Here is a 21784-nt window from a genome sequence, read left to right as displayed (position 1 = left end):
TTGCTACGCCACTGTCCACAGCCATCCGAAGACCATTGAAAAACAAACCAGACATAGTTGACTGTGAAGTAATATACATCATGTACCGTCATCCATGGAATTGAAGGCCTCTTGATGTTGATTAAAGTGTTGCCTGCATCTCCCTGAGCAGCTACAAGAGGGCTCATCCATAGTAAATAACTCGTCATGTCGCTGCTGAAGGCTATTGCAGACGAACCCACAACACAGATTTGAATCACTGTGTTTTCTTGACGAGTGAAAGGCTGCTTCAACATACCTAACTTTTGAAGCAAGACAGTGTATCCTTTCAGCAGTGCGAATCCCAATAGCCCCGCCGCGGCATACCATATGACACCAGTTGTAAGATTAAGCTTGCACACGAGGAAGTGGAAAATGATGCTAAGAAAAAAGCTTGCGACCATAGACCTCATAGTTATTTGCTTGTCCATGGCGGCACCTCCCTGTCTCTTAATGTCTTTTCAATCGAGTCCTTCTTAGCCTGAGCCATTTGTTTTCCAACTTGATCATTGCCGAAATCATCAGTGTCCATGATATCAGTGGATATTAATCGTATTGAGAGTCAATGATACTGCTGTAGAATTGTCAAATAACCACATAAATAAATTCTCTGTTGTTCCGAAGTATTGTTACTCGAACGTATAAATCATTGATCAGTTAATGGGGTTACTAATCGGGAAATACCATCGTTGAAACTGACACCTGTTTAAGTATTATTTTGCCTCAATTCTCCTTTCTTTTTCCCATTCGACAAATTAAAATTTGTTCCTTTTTTGCCCCCATATAATCAAAAGAAAAACTAAAATTTGATTTTTTTTTTTAGTACGAAGAAAATACCCAAAAAATTTAAAGTTTTCCGAGAAAAAAAAAAATTAAAAGTTTTCAATTTCTTTTGAAAGAAAAGCCCAAAGCGCTCTCTTCATTTTTCCCCTCCGGTTTGAGGCTTCTTCTTCCCCAGTGTGGTACTCACTGAACCCAAACCCCTAAGTTCAGAGTTGAACCCAAAACGAAGCAATGCTACACGAGTTGTTACTTGCACTACTGGGCTACACCGGCGATCTCATAATCGACGAGAGGGAGCACTCCACCTCTCTCGGAATCGACTCCCCCATTTCCGACCACCCTACTTTCAACCTCGCTCCCGACATCTCCTTCATCCAACCCAGCGAAAGGTACCCCTAATTTCAACCTCAATTCCTCAATTCAACTAACTCTTCCAATTCTTCACCAAATCGTCTCTACTTTTAAATTTCAGGGATCTCATACAGAGAATCATCACCTTAGGGTTTTATTACAGAGAGCTTGACCGCTTCGCCACCAGGTCTCGGAATTTGAGCTGGATAAGGTCCGCAAAGCCGAGTCCTGCAGTCGCCGCCGGCAAAATTGAGAAGCCGAGTGTGTACCGGAGAGCCATTGCCAACGGAATTGTGGAGATACTCTCGGTTTATAGGTCGGCGGTTCTTCACATTGAGCAGAAATTGTTGGCAGAGTCCATTCCCATACTGGCAACTGTGACTCAAGGCCTCACTAAGGTTTGGTTTTTCGGATTTTTATGCTGCAATGTTGCTGTGTGTTGATGGTTTCTGCTTCTGGTTCTTATGATTAATTGGATTTTTGCTAGTTTTTCGTGCTTTTGCCGCCGTTGTATGAGCTCATACTGGAGATTGAGAGGGATGACATTCGTGGCGGTCAGCTGCTTAATCTTTTGCATAAAAGATGCCATTGTGGAGTGCCGGAGTTGCAAACCTGCATTCAGAGGTACATACACCACTTTCTTCTTGTCAGTGGGACAATGTGTATGCAAGGAACTATACATTATGATTTAATGATGTCTGAAATGCATTAATTTTTACTTGAGCAAAATGAATTCTGAGCTGTTTAGTATCCAATATATGTTTTTCTCTGTGTTGGTAGCATAGGCTTCTCTGGCATGCACATCAGGTCATGTATAACCAGCTAGCAGCATGGATGGTGTATGGGATCCTCCAAGACCAGCATGGAGAGTTTTTCATTAGGAGGTAGTAAGGCCTTGTATTTTTTTTCCTTCCGATATGTAGCCTTCCACTTTGAGTTATACTCAATTGAAGTGATTTATTTGGTTGGTTGTAACTCTTTTCAGGATGGAAGATAAGGATGTAGAGCATGGCTCATCTCATCAAGACATATCTGAAAAGTTGGCACGCATGTCAACGGACGATACATCAGATTGGCACTTGGGATTTCATATCTATTTGGTAATTTCGACTCTACATTATTGTATTTACGTGATAGATATGTAGGGAATCTTGATGGATCTTTCTTATCTTGAAAGACTAGATGTGTGCTAGTTTTTTGGGCAGTAATGATGCCCTAATCATACTCTCACTGTCACCTTTTCAAGGTCACAAGGACTTCAATATTTTATTACTAGCAGCCTTAAATAGAAACCAAAATTTGGAAATTTCTTGCTGTTACTTATAATTTATGTCCTGTTCTGTTTCTTTTTGTAGGATATGCTTCCCGAATATATCCAGATGCGTGTCGCGGAATCAGTATTGTTTGCTGGCAAGGCCATCAGGGTTCTTCGCAATCCAAGTCATGCCTTTCGATTTCAGGATGATGTTTTACATCAGCAGGTGCCAAGGGGATCTCATAAAATCCAAGGATTTTCAGGACGTTTCCCATTTCACAAAGACCCTTTTGTTGAGAAAGAGTTGATTGGAGAAGAAATGCTTCCACAGTCTGAGGCCGATAAGATTGAAACTATGCTTTTGGAACTAAAGGTTGCTTTCTTTTTTTGGGTACTATCATTGCTTGTTTTTCTTGCTGGTTATCTCCCCTGTGTGCAATGAGTTGTTTTAGGTGATAGTTTGCATTTGATTTGCTTCAAAATTATTACTTTCTGATATATAGTTCTTCACAGGCTCTTATACTTGTGTTCTTAATGTGCAGGAATCATCCGAGTTCCACAAAAGATCCTTTGAATGTGCAGTAGACTCAATACGGGCTATTGCTGCCAGCCATCTTTGGCAGGTGCTGAATATGACAAACTTGGTCCTTCCATGTTAAGAGCAAAAATTTACTGTATTCCCTCAATTTGTGCAGCTTGTGGTTGTACGTGCTGACTTGAATGGTCATCTAAAGGCACTGAAAGACTATTTTCTGTTAGCAAAAGGAGATTTCTTTCAGGTAAGGGTGTAAAAATATCTAAATATTGCTTCCTTCTGTGTTTCCAGTACCTGTTTAAACTATTATTCTCATGACAGCGAGAATGTAATCCTTACCCTGAACAATTAAAAGTGTTCTTAAGATAGACGTGCAGGAGGTACCAACTGCAGTATTATATCTGGTAGAGTTTCCCATTGAGATATGTCTTAACTGTAAATGATTGAATATGCCAGTGTTTTCTTGAAGAGAGTCGCCAATTGATGCGGCTACCTCCTCGCCAGTCAACCGCGGAGGCTGATCTTATGGTCCCTTTCCAGCTGGTAAGATTAGTATGATTCCTCATGGATGTATTAGTTCACCTAGTTGCATCACTATCCTTTATTTTCTGATTGAATTCTTGTGGTTTGGAAACTTCCAATGCAGGCTGCTCTTAAGACTATAGGTGAGGAAGACAAACATTTCTCTAGAGTATCCTTAAGGTTTGATATTTTACTAGCCATTTTCTTATCAGTCATTTCACTTGAGATTTCATAAACAATGATCACTCAACTATCTCTCTGTACCTACTAGGATGCCTTCATTTGGGATGACTATTAAATCTTCCCAAGTAGATGTACCAAGGACAGATGGGAGTTCAGGCGCTTTACAATCAATTGCTTCTTCAGATATAACCCTTGATGGTTGGGATGGGATCGCTCTTGAATACTTCGTTGATTGGCCCTTACAGTTGTTTTTTACCCCAGAAGTGCTCTCTAAGTAAGAGTCCACTGCTCGTTCTACTTGTGCATGTCATTGGTTCTATCTTTTGGTTTTGTCTGTTGAGGTTGGAACTGGTCCTTATTATTTTATATGCTTTGTACTTGGGAGGAGGTAAACAATCCTTTTCAGGGAAACTTGTAACAGTTCAAATACTTGATTACTCCTGAACTGTTGACCTTGTTTTACTCACAAATGCTGTGAATGTACCCAGGTACTGCCGGGTTTTCCAATATTTGCTAAGGCTCAAGCGAACACAAATGGAGTTGGAGAAATCATGGGCCTCTGTGATGCATCAGGATCACACAGATTTTGCCACACATCGGAATGATCGTGTAAACTGCTCAGTATCACAACAGCGAAGGCAGCGAAGCAGACCAATGTGGCGTATTAGAGAGCATATGGCTTTCTTGATCAGAAATCTTCAATTTTATATACAGGTCATGATTGTTCATACACTTTCACTTCTGCGTTTTCATAATTTTTAAGAGAAAACCATGAGTAGAAGTTTTTTACTTTCATGACTCTGATTGCTTCTATCCTAAATCTACATTTTCTGATTAGGTGGATGTGATAGAATCCCAATGGAATGTTTTGCAAGCTCATATCCAAGATTCTCATGACTTTAATGGACTTGTAGGCGTCCATCTGGAGTAAGTTTACTTTTCTGATTAGGTGGATGTGATTGCATACTTCTAATGTCTATTTTGTCTTTTTTTTTTTTTTTTTGTAATATTACTTATGAATAGCTGTCATTTGTTAAAATTTATGTATATGCATAGAATCACTATCAATGAGAACCCCTTAAGAAAACAGTTGAGGCATGTTATTATCAATGTTAAATCAACGGTAACCACAGGAAAGCCATTCTAGAACCCACTTAGACAGTCTAGTTTTGCTTTCTATGCTTAAAGTTCCTCAGTTCCATTTATTTTTCTGGTTAGATGTCCTCTATTACTGATTGTGCTGAAGCCTTAGAGCAGAAGAGCTCCACATGCAGAAGAATTTGTTAGGGATAGAAATGGTCTTTGAGACACCTTTCCCCACTTAATATTTATACTGGCTATCTCTTTTAACAGTAGGGCAATTCAGGTTTAGTCAGCTATCAATTGATTAATTTACTTGTTCGAAACTTTGTCTTATTTGTCATGGAATCACCACTGCTTCTTGTTTCCACAGTGTCTGTAGTTTCTTGTATGATTCCTAAGTTGTGAAATGGCCATGATTCAGAGTAATACTGATGTAGTTCTAAAATTGTCTACAGGTACTTAAACGCTCTAATTTCACAATCTTTCTTGGACATTGGCTCTTTATCAAGGATACTTGACAGCATAATGAAACTTTGCATTCGGTTCTGCTGGAACATTGAGAACCAAGAAAGCAGTGCAAATACATCTGAACTGGAACATATTATAGAGGTGCTGGCCTACAAAGTTTCTATATGATTATCTGCGCAGTCAAAATTTTGGTAAAAGTTGGTATTCCCAAAAAAAAAAAAAAAAATCTTGTCTAATTATTGGCAAGAATGTTTTCCACATATTACTGAAACTGTCCGGTGAATTTACTCCCTTGCCTATCTATTTGTTTCTATCAAGAGACTAGCCATTATTAATTTGAGTCTGTATGTTTAATTTTGGCTTTCACAAGACTCCTTGGTTGTGTAGTACGGACATACCGATACCCCCGAGCATATCTAGTTTTTGTTTGCCTTCGGAAATTCACCTAATGAACTCTTTTGAGTTCTTTTCTGGACTTATTTCAAGTTGGCTTTCTTTTTATTTGTTCAGGAATTCAACAAGAAATCGAACTCCCTGTACACGATACTGCGCAGTAGTAGGCTTGTAGGGAGTCAACGAGCCCCATTTCTTAGGCGTTTTCTGATGCGTCTGAACTTCAATTCCTTCTTTGAGGTAATCTCATACAAGACGATGGTCTAGATACTTCACTTTCTGCACTGCATTTTCCTAACAGTTCATTCTTCCTCTCTCAACAGGCGACAGCTAGAGGTGTGCTGAATGTTGTTAGACCACGCCCTGCAGTTTCTGTTTTGAATCAACAGTAGCATGTCTTACTAAAGGGCTTCAAAGTGATCCACGTTATCTCCAGGACTATGCCATGTGAGAACTGGTAAACTTCATTTTTGATCCTTAATATTTAATGCAAGGATACAGAGAACTTCATTTTGGTCTGTAACAGATTTTCTTGTGGCCTTTCTTGACAGTTTGGTGGTGCACCTTACTGATTGATGTATGTTTTTCCACAGTCAATCATCCAGATTTAGTGGGGGCCGTGAGATTTTTTATTGTTGATGTGAAGGGTCTTCTGGTCAATCCCCTCCTAGCTGAGAAATCCATGAAGATCAGTTGGCGATTTATTTGGTAGCTTGGACTTTTGGGTGGACTCGTCACTTTGCAGCTTGCGGGTAACATTGACAGTCGGTTGGTGTATGAGTTGGGGGTTTTGGGTTTATGAGTTAGGTTAGTATTGAGTTAGGTTTGTATTCGTTTTTCAGTGTGATACTTCAGAATCTTTGTATATATGGCTTGTAGGAAAATGAATCTGAAGCTGCTCTATTAGATTCTGGATACACTTTTTTCTACTGGTGAAGAAAAAAGTGTTACTTTATTCATCTAATTTGTCCGTCTTTCAGAAGTGAAGAATGAACTCCAACTTTCCATACGTGTACTTTATTTTGTGCCTTGATGTTGCTTGCAAGCATGACAATTGGGACCAAAGAACAAACATAGATTCGGCTTATGTTTCACTTCGTTTCGAGATCAAAGAGCAAAAAGTCATACATATATATATATATATATATATATATATATATATATATATATATATGCTAGTAGAATCTGTCGTCAACAAACTTTCTACATGACAGCAACTGTTCAAAATTGAAAAACAGAAAGGCTTCAACATCTTACTTCTGCTCTTAATCTACAAAGATATGAGATTAGCAAGGAGCAGACATTAATATGGACCATTGATGTCTGACACCAGAGGTATACATTATATTTTATATTTCTATACCAACAAAGAAAAAAGAGTGACATCATCCAAATTCCAAAACCTTTTATTACAAAAATTTACGATGTGGCGGCTAACAGAAAAAAACAAGACCACCAAAAGAAGCAAATATGTTATTATAGCCTCAACAACCCAATTTCTATCATAGCTCTTCAAAACCTTCTTCATCCCCTTGTTCCTCAACTCTTTGAAATTCTCTTCTCCAAGTTTCCATCTGTCAACAATAATAATTAGGTGTAAAAAGTTGAAGCTGTATATATGGATAGCAAGAGGACTGAAGAAAAGTATCACAGTGAATATAATCAATCCTTGGAAGCAGCAAAATAACCACAGTGATTCAGTGCAGCAACTTTCAGGGATGACATGGGGAGAAATAATCGTCTCAACATGTCGAGTGGACAAATTGAGAAATTGATCCTCACTCACATAGCTACAACTAAAGCATTTGCTAATTAATCTTTATACTGAAGAACACCATACCTGATCATCAGAAAACCGCAGTTGTTCTGAGGAAAATAGTATATTCTTATAAGGTCCTGCTGCTAATTTCTTGCCTAAGCTCTTTGCAACTTCTTCATAGTGAATCATGTCCACCCGAAAGCCATTGTTCATGAATAATTTCTCCATCCATTCCCTTGTACTAGTCTACATAATACAGGAAGGAGGTGGTGTATGGTCATTCTTTCGAAAGAGAAACAATTACCTAAGTTCAAAGACACTTTAAATAAGCCAACCAACCTTGGTCACTATTTCAGTCTCTGCCAACCAAGCAGGCAATTCTCCCAAAAAGCCACATCCATTCATGGACAAACCACTTACAGTGAGCAAAATGTCCTCAAAATTTGCCAATGTCATTACGGGCAGTCCCTACAATAACATATAAAAAACATGACTTCCTTTTTCACGAACACAACTCACCATAATGTGCAAAAACAAGAGAAATAATTAATGATTTAAAGACAAATCTACTATTTGTTTGGATGATCATTATTGCAGAACTTGAAACCATCGCACATACCTGCATGGCCCATATACTAGGCCGGTTACCATTGAAGCCTCTAGCACGTAGAGTTTGCTGCAAATTGGAGGACTCCAATGGAACATGAAGGAATAAGCAGCTTCTTGGGATTTTAGCCCCAACACCTGAAAAATATAAGATGACACTGTGAGAACAAGCTGGTAATGCACAAAAATTCACGGAAGCAGGAATTTATCGAGGAAGAAGAATGAAACAAGATGTGCATTAATATAATACAACACCCTCCATAACAAACAGCCCACAAGAATGCCACCTCCAGACTTATTATGACATTTTGGACTAGCCCAAGTGCACGGCATATGAATGGATATACTAAATGATGGCAATACTAAATACTCAAACTTGTTTTAATTCCTCCAAATCGACACATATAATCTATAGTGTATCTTTGCAACCACCTTTAAGCTTTTCAGCTGCTCCACTGAATACCCGGTCCGGCGAAATATCAAAAATAATGGTTGAAGTTGGCCAACTAAGCCTATACGGCCGAGTGTCCATGCCATCTGTTAGCAAAACAACCTGCACTCTCAAGAAAAATGGTATTAAATCCCCAACTGTTGAAAACATGTCTACTAAGTTTTAACCTATTCTGCACAAATAAACTAAAACTACCTGCTTAAGTCCCTCAATATGGTTCACTGTACGAAGCAACTTATCATCAATGTACTTAGTTGCAACGCAATAATGGTGTGAGCATTGCTTCATGTCCATCTGCGCATTAGGATCAACAAAGCAACCGGCATACGGATCAACAAAGAGAGGCTCTGCACATTAAAGTATTAACCAAATACTCACAAACCCCAAACAAACAAAAATGTCACATTTTATCATCAGTTGGATAAAATGACTGAGACAAAAATATAGTAATAAATACGGAGGTTAAGGGGTTGCCTGGTCGATGGGTCTCTCGGAAACGAAGAGAAGCTGAATTAACGGCGTCGTGGAGTAATGGGTCAATTGCGTCGTTGGGTTTTGCTCTGAAACTCAACCCGGCATTTCTGTTACTGTTTGGTCTTGAAGTGGAGATTAGCGGGCGGCGCAAGATGGCGGTAGCTGGGGATTGTGGGAAGCCCAGTAAAGAGTCCATATACAATTCCGATGATGATAAGCCGTACGGGTGGGAATAGGAGTATTCATCGTCCGTCCATTCAGCTCCGTATAGAGAGATAGGGGTTAGCGAGCGCGAGGACCTTAATCATCAACCTAAACGACCAGCGTTGGATTAAACACCAACGTCAACGACACCCCGTTTAATACCACTACTACACTATGTTCGGATGAGATAATTACATTTTTAAATCTACAACTCGATCGATTATATTTATAATTTTTTTTTTTTTTTGAAAGGATCTATTTAGAATTTTATAGTGTAATAAATTAAGAAATTTTGAAACAAATTAATATCAGGACATTTTCTTGATGTTTATTATAATTTGGGGTTTAGGCACCATGTCCCTCCACCATATATTGAAGTTTCATTAATGGTCAAACCTTGATGGCACCCATTTCAACCCTTCCTAAAAAAAAAAAAGTCAACATTATTCATTTGGCGGTAGAATCTAATTATGCAGTCTTGGTTAACTCTTTCATCCATAATAATACTGAGTTGACTAAACTAAATCCCTATGTTAATTTATTGTCAAGCTACAAGTGTTTGATGCAAAAGTTTGAAGATATTTCTGTGAAGAATATATATCGTGAATGCAATATGGTGGCTGATGCTCTTATTGAGAAGGGAATTGAAGTTGATTATGGTGTTCACCTCTTCCGTTATGCTACTCAGGCTTATCTAGATGATTGAGACGATATCTCTAGATTCAGAAGGGTTCCTAGGAGCCATGTTGGCTAATTTACTTTTTTTGTCTTTTGGGTTTTGGCCTTTTCAAGCCTCCTTATAACAAAAAAACAAAAACAACGAAATAAAAAAGAAAATTGTGCAACAGAATTTGAAATGAGTAATGACACATTTTTTGTAAAAATTGAAGTGAGGAACTCAGGCAATTAATTTTTTTATATTTTTCTACTGAGAAATTCATAATTTCCAAACTTTAGAATGCCTAACGAGGTAATTTATATTTAGAAATTATTAGTTTTTCACTTCAATTAATTAAATTTTTTTTTATCATAACACACAAGTTGTTCAACATCAAAATACTTACTTGAGTTACCCAAGGGCTTCCAAACAATTTGTAATACCAAGTGAGTTTATCTTGGCAAAATACGTGTCAATTTCTCAATTGATTGTGTGCTTTTGTTTGTCGTGTTTGACTTCATCAATAGTATTGTTTAAAGATCCTTGTTTAAAATTACTATCGAGTCATTCTTCGTTAAGTTGCAATGTCTAATTAAAATTTTAATAATCAAGATCATTAAACGTCATCTATAAATTTAGATCCGTCCTTTCTAATATCATTCTAATCCAAACATGAAAAATAGCAATCTTACAAAGCCACAATCCTCATAAAATCATCCCTTCAACTACAGTTCATTTTGAATTATAGTAGTAACTCCATTACACAAGGTCTACTAATTATCTGTCTTTCGTATTTTCGGTTTAGATAGTTGAGTGAAAATGAAGGTACATAAATAATGTCATAGCTATTTCTTACAATCCATCCTCACAAAGCAACTGCATCGAGCTATTTATTACAATGGCCACGGAAAAATCATATGCACAGTAACTGAGTGAGTGACATAACTTATAGTTTTAGTGCGTAAAAATACTCGCTTTCAAATAAATAATCTTAAATTGAAATATTTGTCTCTAATTAAAATAACCGTGACATGAACCACACTCCTCAATTCCTCAACTTTGTGCACAATGGTGATCGCCCGCAAAAACATAAATGGTGTAAATATCCATTTTAATTGGAAAATGCGACAAACCAAGTCGACTAAAGCCCCATTTCTGTGGGATAAAGGAAGCTACCCAACATTCCAACAATGGTGGTAGGACATTTTTTTCAGTCACCTACCTAATCAAATAATTCATGGAAAAAAAAAAAAAATCATGGAAAAAAAAGGAACATATCTTGAATTGGAGTTCTACCAACCCCCAGGGCAAATTATCAAAGAAACCCATCTAATTATCTAATTCAGACCGAAGGCTATGGTTGTTGAAATGTTAGTACAAATGTTAGGTGCCAGAAATATTTAGCCTTTTAAAACCCCCCTAAGCAAAATTTCAAAGCCCACCAGATACACAAAAAAAACACACACACACACACACACACACAGAGTGTGAGAAGGGAGACAGAAGCAAACCAAAGAACCAGAGGAGGTAGAAGACACCAATCAGCTTATCTTCTCTCATCTCTCACTCAAACCCAACCCTAGCAAAAATGGACCCCAATTCCCAAATCGCAGAGAACCCAGAATCATCAGAGGAGCAACAAAACCCACTAGCCCTTCTCCTCCCTTCTTCTCCTTCTCCTTCTCCTTCTCCATTCGCCACCGCTTCACTCTCACTCTCCCTGGCCTCAATCCTCCCCACCCACTTTTTCCAACAACCCAAAGTGGCCACCCTCTTCTCCTCTCAGCCCACCAAGGCCAAAATCCCCACCCAGGCCTCCTCCCTTGCCCACCTCTCCCTCTCCGCCTCCGCCAATGTCGCCACCCCCTCCAAGCTCTCCTTCAAGTCCACCATCTCCGCCAACCCGCTCCAAAACCCCCTCACTCTCGGCCCCCGCCGCCCCCTCGACCCCAACAACGGGGCCGGAATTCGTCGAGCTTCCATCGTTTGGTTCCGCAACGACCTCCGCGTCCACGACAACGAGTGCCTCAACTCCGCCAACAACGAGTCCATGTCCGTCTTGCCCGTCTACTGCTTCGACCCGCGAGACTACGGCAAGTCGTCTTCCGGCTTCGACAAGACCGGCCCATTCCGGGCCCAGTTCCTCGTCGAGTCCGTCTCCGACCTGAGGAAGAATCTCCAGGCCAGAGGCTCTGATCTGGTCGTCAGAATCGGGAAGCCCGAGACGGTCCTCGTCGAGCTGGCCAAGACTATTGGGGCCGATGCAATCTATGCCCACAGGGAGGTTTCTCATGATGAGCTCAAGTCTGAGGAGAGGATCGAGTCTGCGATGAAGGACGAGAATGTTGAGGTTAAGTACTTCTGGGGAAGCACTTTGTACCATATGGAGGACTTGCCCTTTAAGCTGGAGGACATGCCCACGAACTATGGTGGGTTCAGAGAGAAGGTGAAGGGGTTGGAGGTGAGGAAGACCATTGAGGCTTTGGAGCAGATGAAGGGGATGCCGTCTCGCGGCGATGTGGAGCCTGGGGATGTTCCTTCCTTGATGGATTTGGGTCTCAACCCGTCTGCTTCCATGGCTCAGGTTTGTGTTTCTGCTTGTGAATGCTTATATATTGTATGTGTTGGTTTTATTGGTATAGTTTCCATCGAAAGTGTTGTTTTTTTTTTTTGGACGGACTGTTCTATGGAAGTAGATTGTTTATTTGAGAGTTTAGATGGAAATGAACGATCTGTTACAGCAGGGTAAAACAAAAAGTAAAGGTAGGAGTTGAGCAAGCTTATGGAATCCCAAATGCTGAAACAGATATATGAGCATTGCAGTTGTAGTTGTAGTTGGTTATCATGATCTGGTGCTTCAGTGTCTAGTTCTAGCTGTTTTTCACTTTATCATTATTGGTTTGTTACTCATATACTTGTTCATTGAGTTAGTTTCGAATATGGATTAAAGTAAGAAAGGACTACTATCAAACAAATCTTACGTTGTTCTTTGACACTGCTCCTCTCTTTCGAAAACTTGTACATTCCTAGGCTCCTCTGCTTGTCTTGTAAATTTGTATTGCTGAATGAATGGTTGATAATGGGGTAGTTCCAACTTCCAACAATACTAATGCTGGCAGTTGGATCTGCTATCATTCCTGTCATTTGTTGCCATGGTTGACACATGGATTTGCTAGATTCGAATTTTGTTACTTTTAAGAAATGACTTTTTTTGACTTGTTCCCGGGGTAAAGTGACAATATTGTCATCTACTGTTATGTAGGATGGGAAGCCAGGTGCTGCTTCTATGGTGGGAGGAGAAGCTGAAGCCCTAGAGAGGCTTAAGAAGTTTGCAGCTGAGTGCCAAGCACAACCTCCCAAGGGGAGCAAAGAAGGAAGTCAGAATAGCATTTATGGTGCAAACTTTTCATGCAAAATCTCACCATGGCTGGCCATGGGATGCCTCTCTCCCCGCAGTATGTTTGATGAGCTAAAGAAAACTGCTAGCAGGTGAGCATATCCTTTCTTGCGATTGATATTATAGCTTCTAAACTCTGTATTAGAATGTCCGTCTCACTGTCAAATTAATTTTGTGATTGATAGATCTGTTTCTGCATCCTCAAACCCGGATGATGGTGGCAGCGGAACAAACTGGTTAATGTTTGAGTTACTGTGGAGGGATTTCTTCAGGTAAATTGACAGAGCAGGGATTTCTTTGTATTTTCCTTTTCAGTATTTAGCACTACTTGATTGGCTCTTACATATGCATCCTATACCCTAATTTAGTTTGGAATTAAACATTATCAAGGCCGCCTGTGATGCTAAAAGTTTAGTTGGAACCTTGAAACTTGAAGATGTTCACGTGGATATCAGTGCGCTAATATTTTGTTTAATTCCCAAATGCAGATTTGTTACCAAGAAATACAGTGCTGGAAAGAAACAGCTTGATGCTGCTCCAGCAACAGCATGCACGGGTGCACTTGCCTAAGCAAGAATGTAGCTCGGTCGTTTAAATATTGAGATATCGGTTACTTTCATCTCCTTATTTAAGTTTTCAAGATGTAGTGGTTAGATGTTGTAGGGTTCCTCCAAAAGAGTTGTTACATGTTGGACTATGTTTTCATTGCCAAATAAGATATGGTTGAATATGGTGTTTTGCCTCATGCTTAATATGTGCTATTGTGAATAACAGATCTTCTTCTGCTTTTTATCACTGGTTTGTACCCTTTTGTATTCAAACAAGTCTAATTGCCCAGAAGCCTTCTATGTTGGCACTCCGAAAATAAATCCATTTCAGTAATTAAAAAAAAAAAAAAAAAAAAAGGCCTAACATTTTCGACACATTTGTGCTTGACCCGTTAGCTAGGCAGCTAAATAAATTCTTTCTTGAACGGAGTCTCATGGGTATTGTTTCCACTAGAATCAAAAGTGAAGGGTCGTTGGATTTTCCCTTTGTTTTTTGGTTTTTCGGTGAACGGGTCGTTGGATCTTTCCTTCTAACATGATAAAGATACCTTTCACTGATATAGGGCGAACACGTATACGTATAAATTGTAGCGAATCCCGTACCGGTACGGCATGAGGATTCAAGTATAGATACACGTTTGTATCTGTTTTAGATACCCTTTTTTTTGTTGTTGTAATTATAAGGGATACTTGGGGGTATATTAGACTTCCTCATCCTAAAAAATAGAAAGAAAGAAAATTTAAAAAAAGTAAAGAGGATAAACCTAAGGGTGGTTCTAGTTGGACCTCCAAATTTGATATTTGGATCTCCAACTTTTTTCAATTATTAATAGACTTTGTCAACTTATATAAAAAGACAAATAAAGACAAAGAGAGAAAAATGAAAAAAAAATAAAAATAAATAAATACTCTTTTTACCTCCTCCAACCAAATATAACATTCAATTATATTGTTTTTTTATTTTTATAATTTACCTAAAATAATTAAGTAAAAATAATAATTTCTATATACGGCCCATCATTTATTACAAAAGTAAATTCAAAACAATCTGATTTGAAATTTTCTTAAACTAAATTAATTGAATATTATGATATAGTTATTACTCGATCTTCAAACCCAAAACCCTCAAAATCCTTCTTTTAGCAAATTCAAAGGAGTTCCAACAACATATCAAGATCGAGAACCAACCCTCTGATTAATTTTGGTGGAGGAGAGACCTACTCATAAGAGAGCAATGTCATGTGATTTTTTTTTTTTTATGATAATGAGAAATTATTAAAAGGCAACAGCCCATAAGGAGCCCAGACAACTCTGAAGCCCAACTTAGCATACAAAGGAAAAAGAAATAGCTTAATCACCCACTATACCCAGAAGGATATAGAGACGGGGAGAAAACCAGAAAGGGAAATCCTAAACAAAATCAACTCAAGAGTCATTTCCATGTGGGCATGGGAGACCGTCATTCCGAAGTACCGTGGAGAGGGAAGGTGGTGGCCTGTTGGCCCATCTGTTAAGACCCACCGACTGGATGGCAAGCGAGGCCGCCTCATGGGCGACTCGATTCGCTTCACGGGGAATCCAATCCCAGGTAATGTGATCAAAAAACTGACTTTTTTTATGAATTTCACCAATGATAGGGGAAATCCTCCAATTCCCGCAGGAGTTGGCTTTCCTTAGTTTGGTGATTGCTTCTAAAGAATCAGATTCTACTCTGACTCTCTTCAAATTGTGCTCAATTGCCAGGTTCAAATCCAAAAGGATGGCCTGTGCTTCAGCAATAATCACTGATCCACTGCACGTGTTGAAAGTAGCTCCACAAATTACCATGCCTCTGTAATCTCTAATTATGGTTCCCAGTCCTCCAGTCGATGGACTCTTCCAAGAAGCATCACAGTTAATTGCAGCTGCATTTTGTGGGGGAAGGGTCCATTGATTAATGTTGTCGGAGAGGGGAGCTCCACCAATCCGATTCTGGACCGAGGCCTCCAAAAACTCGCATGCCAGACTCACCGCATAGCAGAGGACTTGTGATGGGGAAGGTTGCCGATGTCGATACACATAATCACAACGTGCTTTCCATATTGCCCAGCACAGAAAACTCACCAATGTAAGTACCCACTTCTTCTCACTTGCTTTAGGATAGGTATCAGAAATACTCAGTAACCATTTATCAAAAGAGGAAATTTGTTGTTTGTTGACTTTGAGACCTAAAGGAGAGCCAAACCAAACTAGGTCCACCCACGGGCATAGTAGTAGAATGTGCTCAAATGATTCCTCAAAGGCTCCACAGATGGGACAAAGAGGAGAATTAGTCATCCTTCTACGATATAGAATCAAAAGAGAAGGAGCCGCCCCATTTAATACCTTCCACATGAAAATTTTGATCCTTGGGAGAGTGTCTATTTTCCATACCATCTTCCAAACCCGACTGTTTATGACATGGGATGATCCAGACATCCAGTAGTGTTGTTTGAGGGGAAAGAGCCATTAGAATGTATCCAATGGTAACCTGATTTAACAGTGTACCTGCCATCTTTATTCCAAGGCCATAGAAGTCGATCATCCCCTTCCCCACTTCCAATCGGAATAGTGAGAATGTTAACCACTTCACTAGGATGAAGTAGATGTAATACTTGATCGAGAATGTCATGTGATTTTGATTCATTCTTCTTCTCGTAGTTGAATATAGAGATAAAAAATAGAGTAACAGATTGTTGTATCTCATGTTCAAGGGCGTTTTGATAAAAATAAGGAGGTCTACTTAGCTTTTCAAGTATTCTAAAAAGTAAATTAGAGGTGTACTAAGTATGGGAGGTCCAGATAGCAAATTTGGATTTCCAACTAGAACCACCCTAAACCTAATTCCATTATAATTCTTATCCAAGTCCCTGTTTTTCTCCTTCTATTTATGTTTCTGTTTTATCTCGTTGTTATGTTTGTTTTGTATTCTATTTCATCTTTTCACTATTTTCTTATTGTAAATTAGAACAAAACACACCCGATGGGTGTAAATAATATTGTTAAATAAATATGAGAAAACTTTTTTCAAAATAAAATAAAATGGGGAGTTTCTATTGATATTGAGAAGTTTTTTCATAGGTGAAATGCACTCCTCAAATTAATACATGATGTAAGGATCTATATGTAATTCCACGCTAAGCCGAATGATGACTTTTTTTAATAATCAATCATATAAATTTTGAAAGATTACACTCTATCATGATATCATAAGTAGTTACTAACTTTAAATCGATCTATTAAGATTCTAAGATAATTTGCTCTTATTTTTCAGTCGTCTCCGATTCATGATTTTTTCCATTTCAAATAAGTAAACGTGCCAATAAAATAACTCTCCTCCTTCAAAAATGCCTCAACTCTCCCCAAACCCTAGCCTCTAGAGCTCTGTGCTCCATTAATGGCGGCCGACGTCGGCCTCCCTCCTAAGCCATTTATTGATGGCCCTCCAACGCCGATCTTATGCGGCGACCACCAAATCAAGCCTGCAAAGTTTCATCACGATATTTGCTTCACGTCGGAGTAAAATAGCTGATGTAGAGAAGATTGTTCGGGGGTCTAATCCGATGACACCCAAGGCTAGTTGGGTGCGAGAATTGGATTTGTCGATTCGCCCATGTAGGGCGCGGCTCAAATCGGATCTGATCTTGGTTGGAGGAGCACATAATGGATCACCGAGGGCCAGCCTCGATCTTCTCCGATCTAATTCTGACGGCTGCGGTGCTGCTCCGGGTGGTCTGAAAGCCATGGGTGGCCGGTGGAGACAAGTTTTCGGCCCCCATATCAGTGTGACGGGCGTCGTTGTGCTCCAACCTATAAGTGTGATCGGTGGGGTGGTTGTACCGATCGGAGCTGTGCACATTAGAGGAGCAAAAGGTGTCTGATACGCAAACGAGATGGCGGAAACCTCCCATTCAATGGCTGAGGCAGCGAGTGGATTTATTTGTGCAATGATTGATCCTTCTGTGTCTCAATCAAACCCGGAGCCGGCGAAGTTGAAGGCAGGGATTGATGTTGCAGCCGGTGGAGGGGTGCCCAAATTTGGTTGGGTGCCTAGATCAGCCGTGTGGCCCAAATCACTTTTGAGGCCCAATTATGTTAGGGTGTCCAATTCCTTTTGGGTGCCCAAACAAATTTGGGTGCAACAGCTTAATCCGGATTTGAAGCTCAAAGTTTTGGGATCTGAATTTAGGGGGTTTCGAATTTGGGATCCAGGAGGCTGGACCCAATCAAATCTCCTAGCCTTAACTTGGATGGCAAGGAGAGATTTTAGTTTTTTGTTGAACTATGCCTGTACTGTGTTCTAGTTTTTTTCATAGTTATAGGCTTGCTTTCATTTGTGAGCACTGATTGTCTAATGAGTGGTGTTAGCATGCCATGTCCTAAACTTGCCCATAGATGGTAAGGGAAGGTATGTATCCGTGCCATTCTGGCTTGCGTTGAATGAAAGTCGTCTTGATCAAAAAAAAAAAAAATGTAATTCCTCGCTCACTTTGACTAACAAAACATCTTCTCTTAATAATAGTATAAATAATTAAAAAAACATTAGATTTATTCACCATAAGTTAAAGTATTTAAAATTTACTATTTTTGTGTATCGCACCGTACTCTATCCGCATAGAGGTATCAGTGCTTCTTATTACAATTATTACAATTAGCTTTGCCTCCAAAGTTGTTTGAGGCATCAATGGAGAAGGCATGATCTTTACTTAGAATATAATTCTACTCCCAAGTTTTTATCTGCGAGTGGGGTCTAATAATTGATTAATTGAAACTATACCTTGTCCATACTATTCCTATTTTACAAAATTCCAATTGCTACTATCACTAAAAATCATCACTATCCAGACAAACTTCTTTTTGGTGTTGATTATCGAAAGCTCTTTTTTTTTTCGAACAAAAGATTCATCCATATAAAGATAACGAATCCAAACTTAATAACAGCATCTATTAAGCAAACATACAAGAATTACATCTGAACTCCAGCATGTATAGCACCAAAAAACATAGAAGCATAGGCTCACTTATTTACCATGACAAATGACTAAGAATTTAAGCAAAACAAACGCTGGAATAAAGCCTCCATTTCAACGCAACCTCCTTGCTTCCCTTTCAGACTCGAGCAAGGTAAGGATATCCCCTCCCTCACTGGTCCTTTGACATTCCTCATGATGTGCCGATTGTGATCGTCCATAAACTTGACTTTAACCTGAGTCACCTGTCCTCGGGATCCAGTCCGACCCACAACTTTCACGACAAAAGCATGCTTCACTGAGGATTCCATCCTCCGATCCACCAAACTGTACTGCACCAAGGCAGAGAGAGTTGAGAGGTCTCTGTGTGCGGCAGAATGAATGAATCAAACAAACAAGAGGAAATGATTATATTCAATAGGGTTACTATATATATATAGCGAGAAATTACTGAACGACCTATAGCCGTAAATTAACCAATGTGCTTAAACAAAACAATATTTTCCTTCAAAACAGTAAAAAAAATAACTTTCACATCTCTGAAATAAGGGGAATTAGTTTCAAAAATTTCATCTACTTTTAAAGTCAAAACAGTAACAAAGTAACTTTTACATCCCCGAAAATTGGGGGAATTAGTTTCAAAAATTTATCTACTTTTTTCTTTTTGAACATTTCTTCAAGAATTCTCTAACAAAAAATACATTTCAAAAGTCGAAATCTCCTCATATCTGACAGCATAAATACCAACTATTTAAGTTTTCTCCAATATTTTATACTTGTTGATCTAAATATATAATATAGATCAGTGTTTCATAAGCTGAAACGTATGAAAAGACTGAAAGAAAACTTGTCTAAAAAAAAAGTAACAACACTCCATAATCTTCTTCTTTATACCACTATGTCGGTCCTATACAAATTTAAAAATATGTCATTGTTTGGATCCTCATATATCCATAAATTGTTTAGAATGAATGACGATGAATATAAACCACAATAGCATGAGTAGTCACAAAAGATAAATTTATTAACTTGGCTCAGAACGATCATGCATATTAATTTGGTGAACAACTGACTTTCATGAATTTTCTTTTCTCAAACTCGCCCCCCAACCCCCACACACAAAAAGACTTGAATTTTGCTGCATAATTTTTCTGGTTGACTTTACTCAATACTGACATACATAAACCATGGACTTGCCTGCCTCAGGCTCATTGCGAAGAACATTAAGTTATATTGCAGGACCATTAGTATTGTTCCATACCTTGGGACCTAATTGAGTCCCTAATGATTATTAAGTAAAACTTTATACGCCCGAATCGGAATTGAGGTCTTTGAGGAATTCTAAAGGAAATTGATTCTGAATAAAATTGATGTAAGAGGGTTTATGGCAGTGTTACATGCAGATCGATATTTATTAAAAGCTTTGCTTGTTTTTCTTCTGTTTTGCTAATGTATATAGTTGTATATATACAATACACTTGTCCTTCCTAGGAGATTAGGATATAATAATATTGCGACCTGAAAAGAAATATGACAATGCTGACATGATCGATATTGTCTAACTTGTTGGTGAATGAGATTTACTTGCTGGCCATCAGGCCATGGCTACCAGTGGTACAAAGCAGGAAGAAGAGGATCTGTTATTCATGTGCAACCATATTCAGCGATATCTCAACAGATGCGAGTTGGCAGTGTAAACCCTCTTACAACAACCAATGGGGGTTGGTAGGATTGGCGAGGCTTGGGCTTGACGCTTGAGTGCAACCCCCACTCAAGTTCAAACCCCAACAATCTCAAAAGTTTCTATTGGTAGGTAATCGGGTTAAGCCACCATCGGGGAATACAGTGAGGCTCATGGGTCCACCAGTACGCTGATGAGCAGAATTGAGCAATACCGGTCCAATGCGGCCATCGGCGGATGCCTACGAGTTTTTCAAGGTGGGAAACCTTAAGACCAGTGGAGGTCTGTCGGTCTGTCCACTCTCATAATCTGTGTTAGGATCCCCAACTTTTTATTGGGCTTACTATTCACTACCCAACCCATCCTTATGACCCGTTTTGAATTTATGTAAGGCAATTCTCAAGCTTGAAAATGAAATGAATGAAGTTTAGTTTTTTATTTTCTATGCAATTTCCATTTCTTAGTTTAGGGTTGTATAATCTACATGCGGTCAGCTGTTGGATTGGAAGTTGAACACTTTTATCGCGGGTCTTGATGGTGGTTCAACGGGGCCTTTGTTGGGGAGCTACCTCTCCCTAACCTAAACTTTATTAGCCAAAAAAAGAGCTCTTGCAACATTTCTTTTTTCTTTGCAATCGCTCAATTTTTCTTATACCCCTGTCGAAATATATGCAATTCGGCTTCATTGTAGTCTGAAGTCTCAACAGGAGGAGGAAATTTTACCCAAGAACAAAAGTTCTGCTCCCCAAATCCCTCACCTCTGATTCCCACCAGTTGCCATTACTAAACGTAAACGGGGCCTGCCGTGGCTGGTGGCTTAGACCCCAAAACCAGCAATAAGTCGTCGGCTGATTCCACCAAATATACTATGTCACTGAAACAGCTGCAAGTCATCGTCATATCTCCTCCTCCTTTGCAACAACCCTCATCTCTATTTATTTGCTTAGAGTCTTGAATGTCCAAAGCTAAAACACTGCCGGAATCGGCCAAGACGTAAACTCGACCCTGATAATAAGTTGTATCCCGGTACGATATGCTTTCTTGTACCAGGGTCCATTCATCTCCACAAAATACACATAATATTCCACAACTGGCCAGAACCATGACTACGTTACCTAATGAGGAAGGACATGACGACATGACAATCTTCATTACTGAATGATAGCTGTGATCGAAGTTCTGTCAAGCTCCCAGGTCAATAACTTCGTCACTTCTAAAAGGATTCAATAGGTACGTTTATTTCCAAATCTTCAGATAAATCTCTTTTTTGATGAGGATATATAGTCATTAGCCATCCCAAAGAGAATAACACCACTTTTCTTTAGCTTCTGGCAAATAAAAAAACCTGTAAATCTAATCTTTCTGTATAAAAGAAGAAATACTTGAGGTAAATGTAACATACTGAACAATAATGAAACTAGAAAGCA

The 21784-nt window shown here is 39.1% G+C and overlaps 4 protein-coding genes and 1 pseudogene across 7 annotated transcripts; 2 read left to right on the top strand and 3 right to left on the bottom strand.

Moving 5' to 3' along the window:
* The first annotated feature begins 908 nt into the window (after window positions 1–908).
* Window positions 909–6621, top strand: LOC133740281 (gamma-tubulin complex component 4 homolog). 4 transcript variants are annotated; one of them, XM_062168217.1, is made up of 17 exons: window positions 909–1190; window positions 1274–1550; window positions 1640–1776; window positions 1938–2036; window positions 2138–2252; window positions 2508–2780; window positions 2950–3030; window positions 3103–3186; window positions 3399–3485; window positions 3589–3644; window positions 3736–3921; window positions 4136–4361; window positions 4486–4574; window positions 5186–5339; window positions 5709–5831; window positions 5915–6038; window positions 6185–6621. In XM_062168217.1, the coding sequence occupies exons 1-16, from the start codon at window positions 1033–1035 to the stop codon at window positions 5981–5983; spliced, it is 2214 nt and encodes a 737-aa protein (XP_062024201.1). In that variant the 5' UTR covers window positions 909–1032; the 3' UTR covers window positions 5984–6038; window positions 6185–6621. The 4 variants fall into 4 exon arrangements, with proteins under 4 accessions (XP_062024201.1, XP_062024199.1, XP_062024198.1 ...); XM_062168215.1 differs by having other exon boundaries at window positions 6143–6621; XM_062168214.1 differs by having other exon boundaries at window positions 5915–6048.
* Window positions 6622–6913: 292 nt separating this feature from the next.
* On the bottom strand, window positions 6914–9213 carry LOC133739002 (O-methyltransferase 1, chloroplastic). Its single transcript, XM_062166710.1, has 7 exons — window positions 8882–9213; window positions 8603–8754; window positions 8389–8509; window positions 7970–8094; window positions 7690–7818; window positions 7432–7596; window positions 6914–7165 (listed from the first exon to the last, which is right to left on the bottom strand). Exons 1-7 carry the CDS (start codon window positions 9075–9077, stop codon window positions 7094–7096), a joined length of 960 nt encoding a protein of 319 aa, XP_062022694.1. The 5' UTR covers window positions 9078–9213; the 3' UTR covers window positions 6914–7093.
* A 1972-nt stretch (window positions 9214–11185) lies between these two features.
* Window positions 11186–13892, top strand: LOC133738184 (blue-light photoreceptor PHR2). Its single transcript, XM_062165646.1, has 4 exons — window positions 11186–12327; window positions 13006–13232; window positions 13326–13412; window positions 13629–13892. The coding sequence occupies exons 1-4, from the start codon at window positions 11332–11334 to the stop codon at window positions 13708–13710; spliced, it is 1392 nt and encodes a 463-aa protein (XP_062021630.1). The 5' UTR covers window positions 11186–11331; the 3' UTR covers window positions 13711–13892.
* Window positions 13893–15113: 1221 nt separating this feature from the next.
* LOC133737842 (uncharacterized) lies at window positions 15114–16221 on the bottom strand. Its single transcript, XM_062165325.1, has 2 exons — window positions 16053–16221; window positions 15114–15820 (listed from the first exon to the last, which is right to left on the bottom strand). Exons 1-2 carry the CDS (start codon window positions 16219–16221, stop codon window positions 15114–15116), a joined length of 876 nt encoding a protein of 291 aa, XP_062021309.1.
* Window positions 16222–18630: 2409 nt separating this feature from the next.
* On the bottom strand, window positions 18631–19085 carry LOC133735383 (small ribosomal subunit protein eS28z/eS28y-like; annotated as a pseudogene).
* Between the last annotated feature and the right edge of the window lie 2699 nt (window positions 19086–21784).

Source organism: Rosa rugosa, chromosome 3, assembly GCF_958449725.1.
Source record: "Rosa rugosa chromosome 3, drRosRugo1.1, whole genome shotgun sequence".
In the NCBI taxonomy this organism is placed as follows: Eukaryota; Viridiplantae; Streptophyta; class Magnoliopsida; order Rosales; family Rosaceae; genus Rosa; species Rosa rugosa.
Note: the sequence above shows the minus strand (reverse complement) of the source record. Positions and strands in the feature narration are given on the sequence as shown.

Coding starts and splice junctions, on each gene's coding strand:
- LOC133740281 (XM_062168217.1), top strand. CDS start 1,033: ATGCTACACGAGTTGTTACTTGCACTACTGGGCTACACCGGCGATCTC. Junction 1,551..1,639: donor TGACTCAAGGCCTCACTAAG/GTTTGGTTTTTC, acceptor GATTTTTGCTAG/TTTTTCGTGCTTTTGCCGCC. Junction 3,645..3,735: donor TTCTCTAGAGTATCCTTAAG/GTTTGATATTTT, acceptor TGTACCTACTAG/GATGCCTTCATTTGGGATGA.
- LOC133739002 (XM_062166710.1), bottom strand. CDS start 9,077: ATGGACTCTTTACTGGGCTTCCCACAATCCCCAGCTACCGCCATCTTG. Junction 8,095..8,388: donor AGCAGCTGAAAAGCTTAAAG/GTGGTTGCAAAG, acceptor TATATTTTTCAG/GTGTTGGGGCTAAAATCCCA. Junction 7,166..7,431: donor TGCGGTTTTCTGATGATCAG/GTATGGTGTTCT, acceptor TATTGTTGACAG/ATGGAAACTTGGAGAAGAGA.
- LOC133738184 (XM_062165646.1), top strand. CDS start 11,332: ATGGACCCCAATTCCCAAATCGCAGAGAACCCAGAATCATCAGAGGAG. Junction 12,328..13,005: donor CGTCTGCTTCCATGGCTCAG/GTTTGTGTTTCT, acceptor ACTGTTATGTAG/GATGGGAAGCCAGGTGCTGC. Junction 13,413..13,628: donor CTGTGGAGGGATTTCTTCAG/GTAAATTGACAG, acceptor TCCCAAATGCAG/ATTTGTTACCAAGAAATACA.
- LOC133737842 (XM_062165325.1), bottom strand. CDS start 16,221: ATGGCAGGTACACTGTTAAATCAGGTTACCATTGGATACATTCTAATG. Junction 15,821..16,052: donor TCAAAATTTTCATGTGGAAG/GTATTAAATGGG, acceptor CCTATCCTAAAG/CAAGTGAGAAGAAGTGGGTA.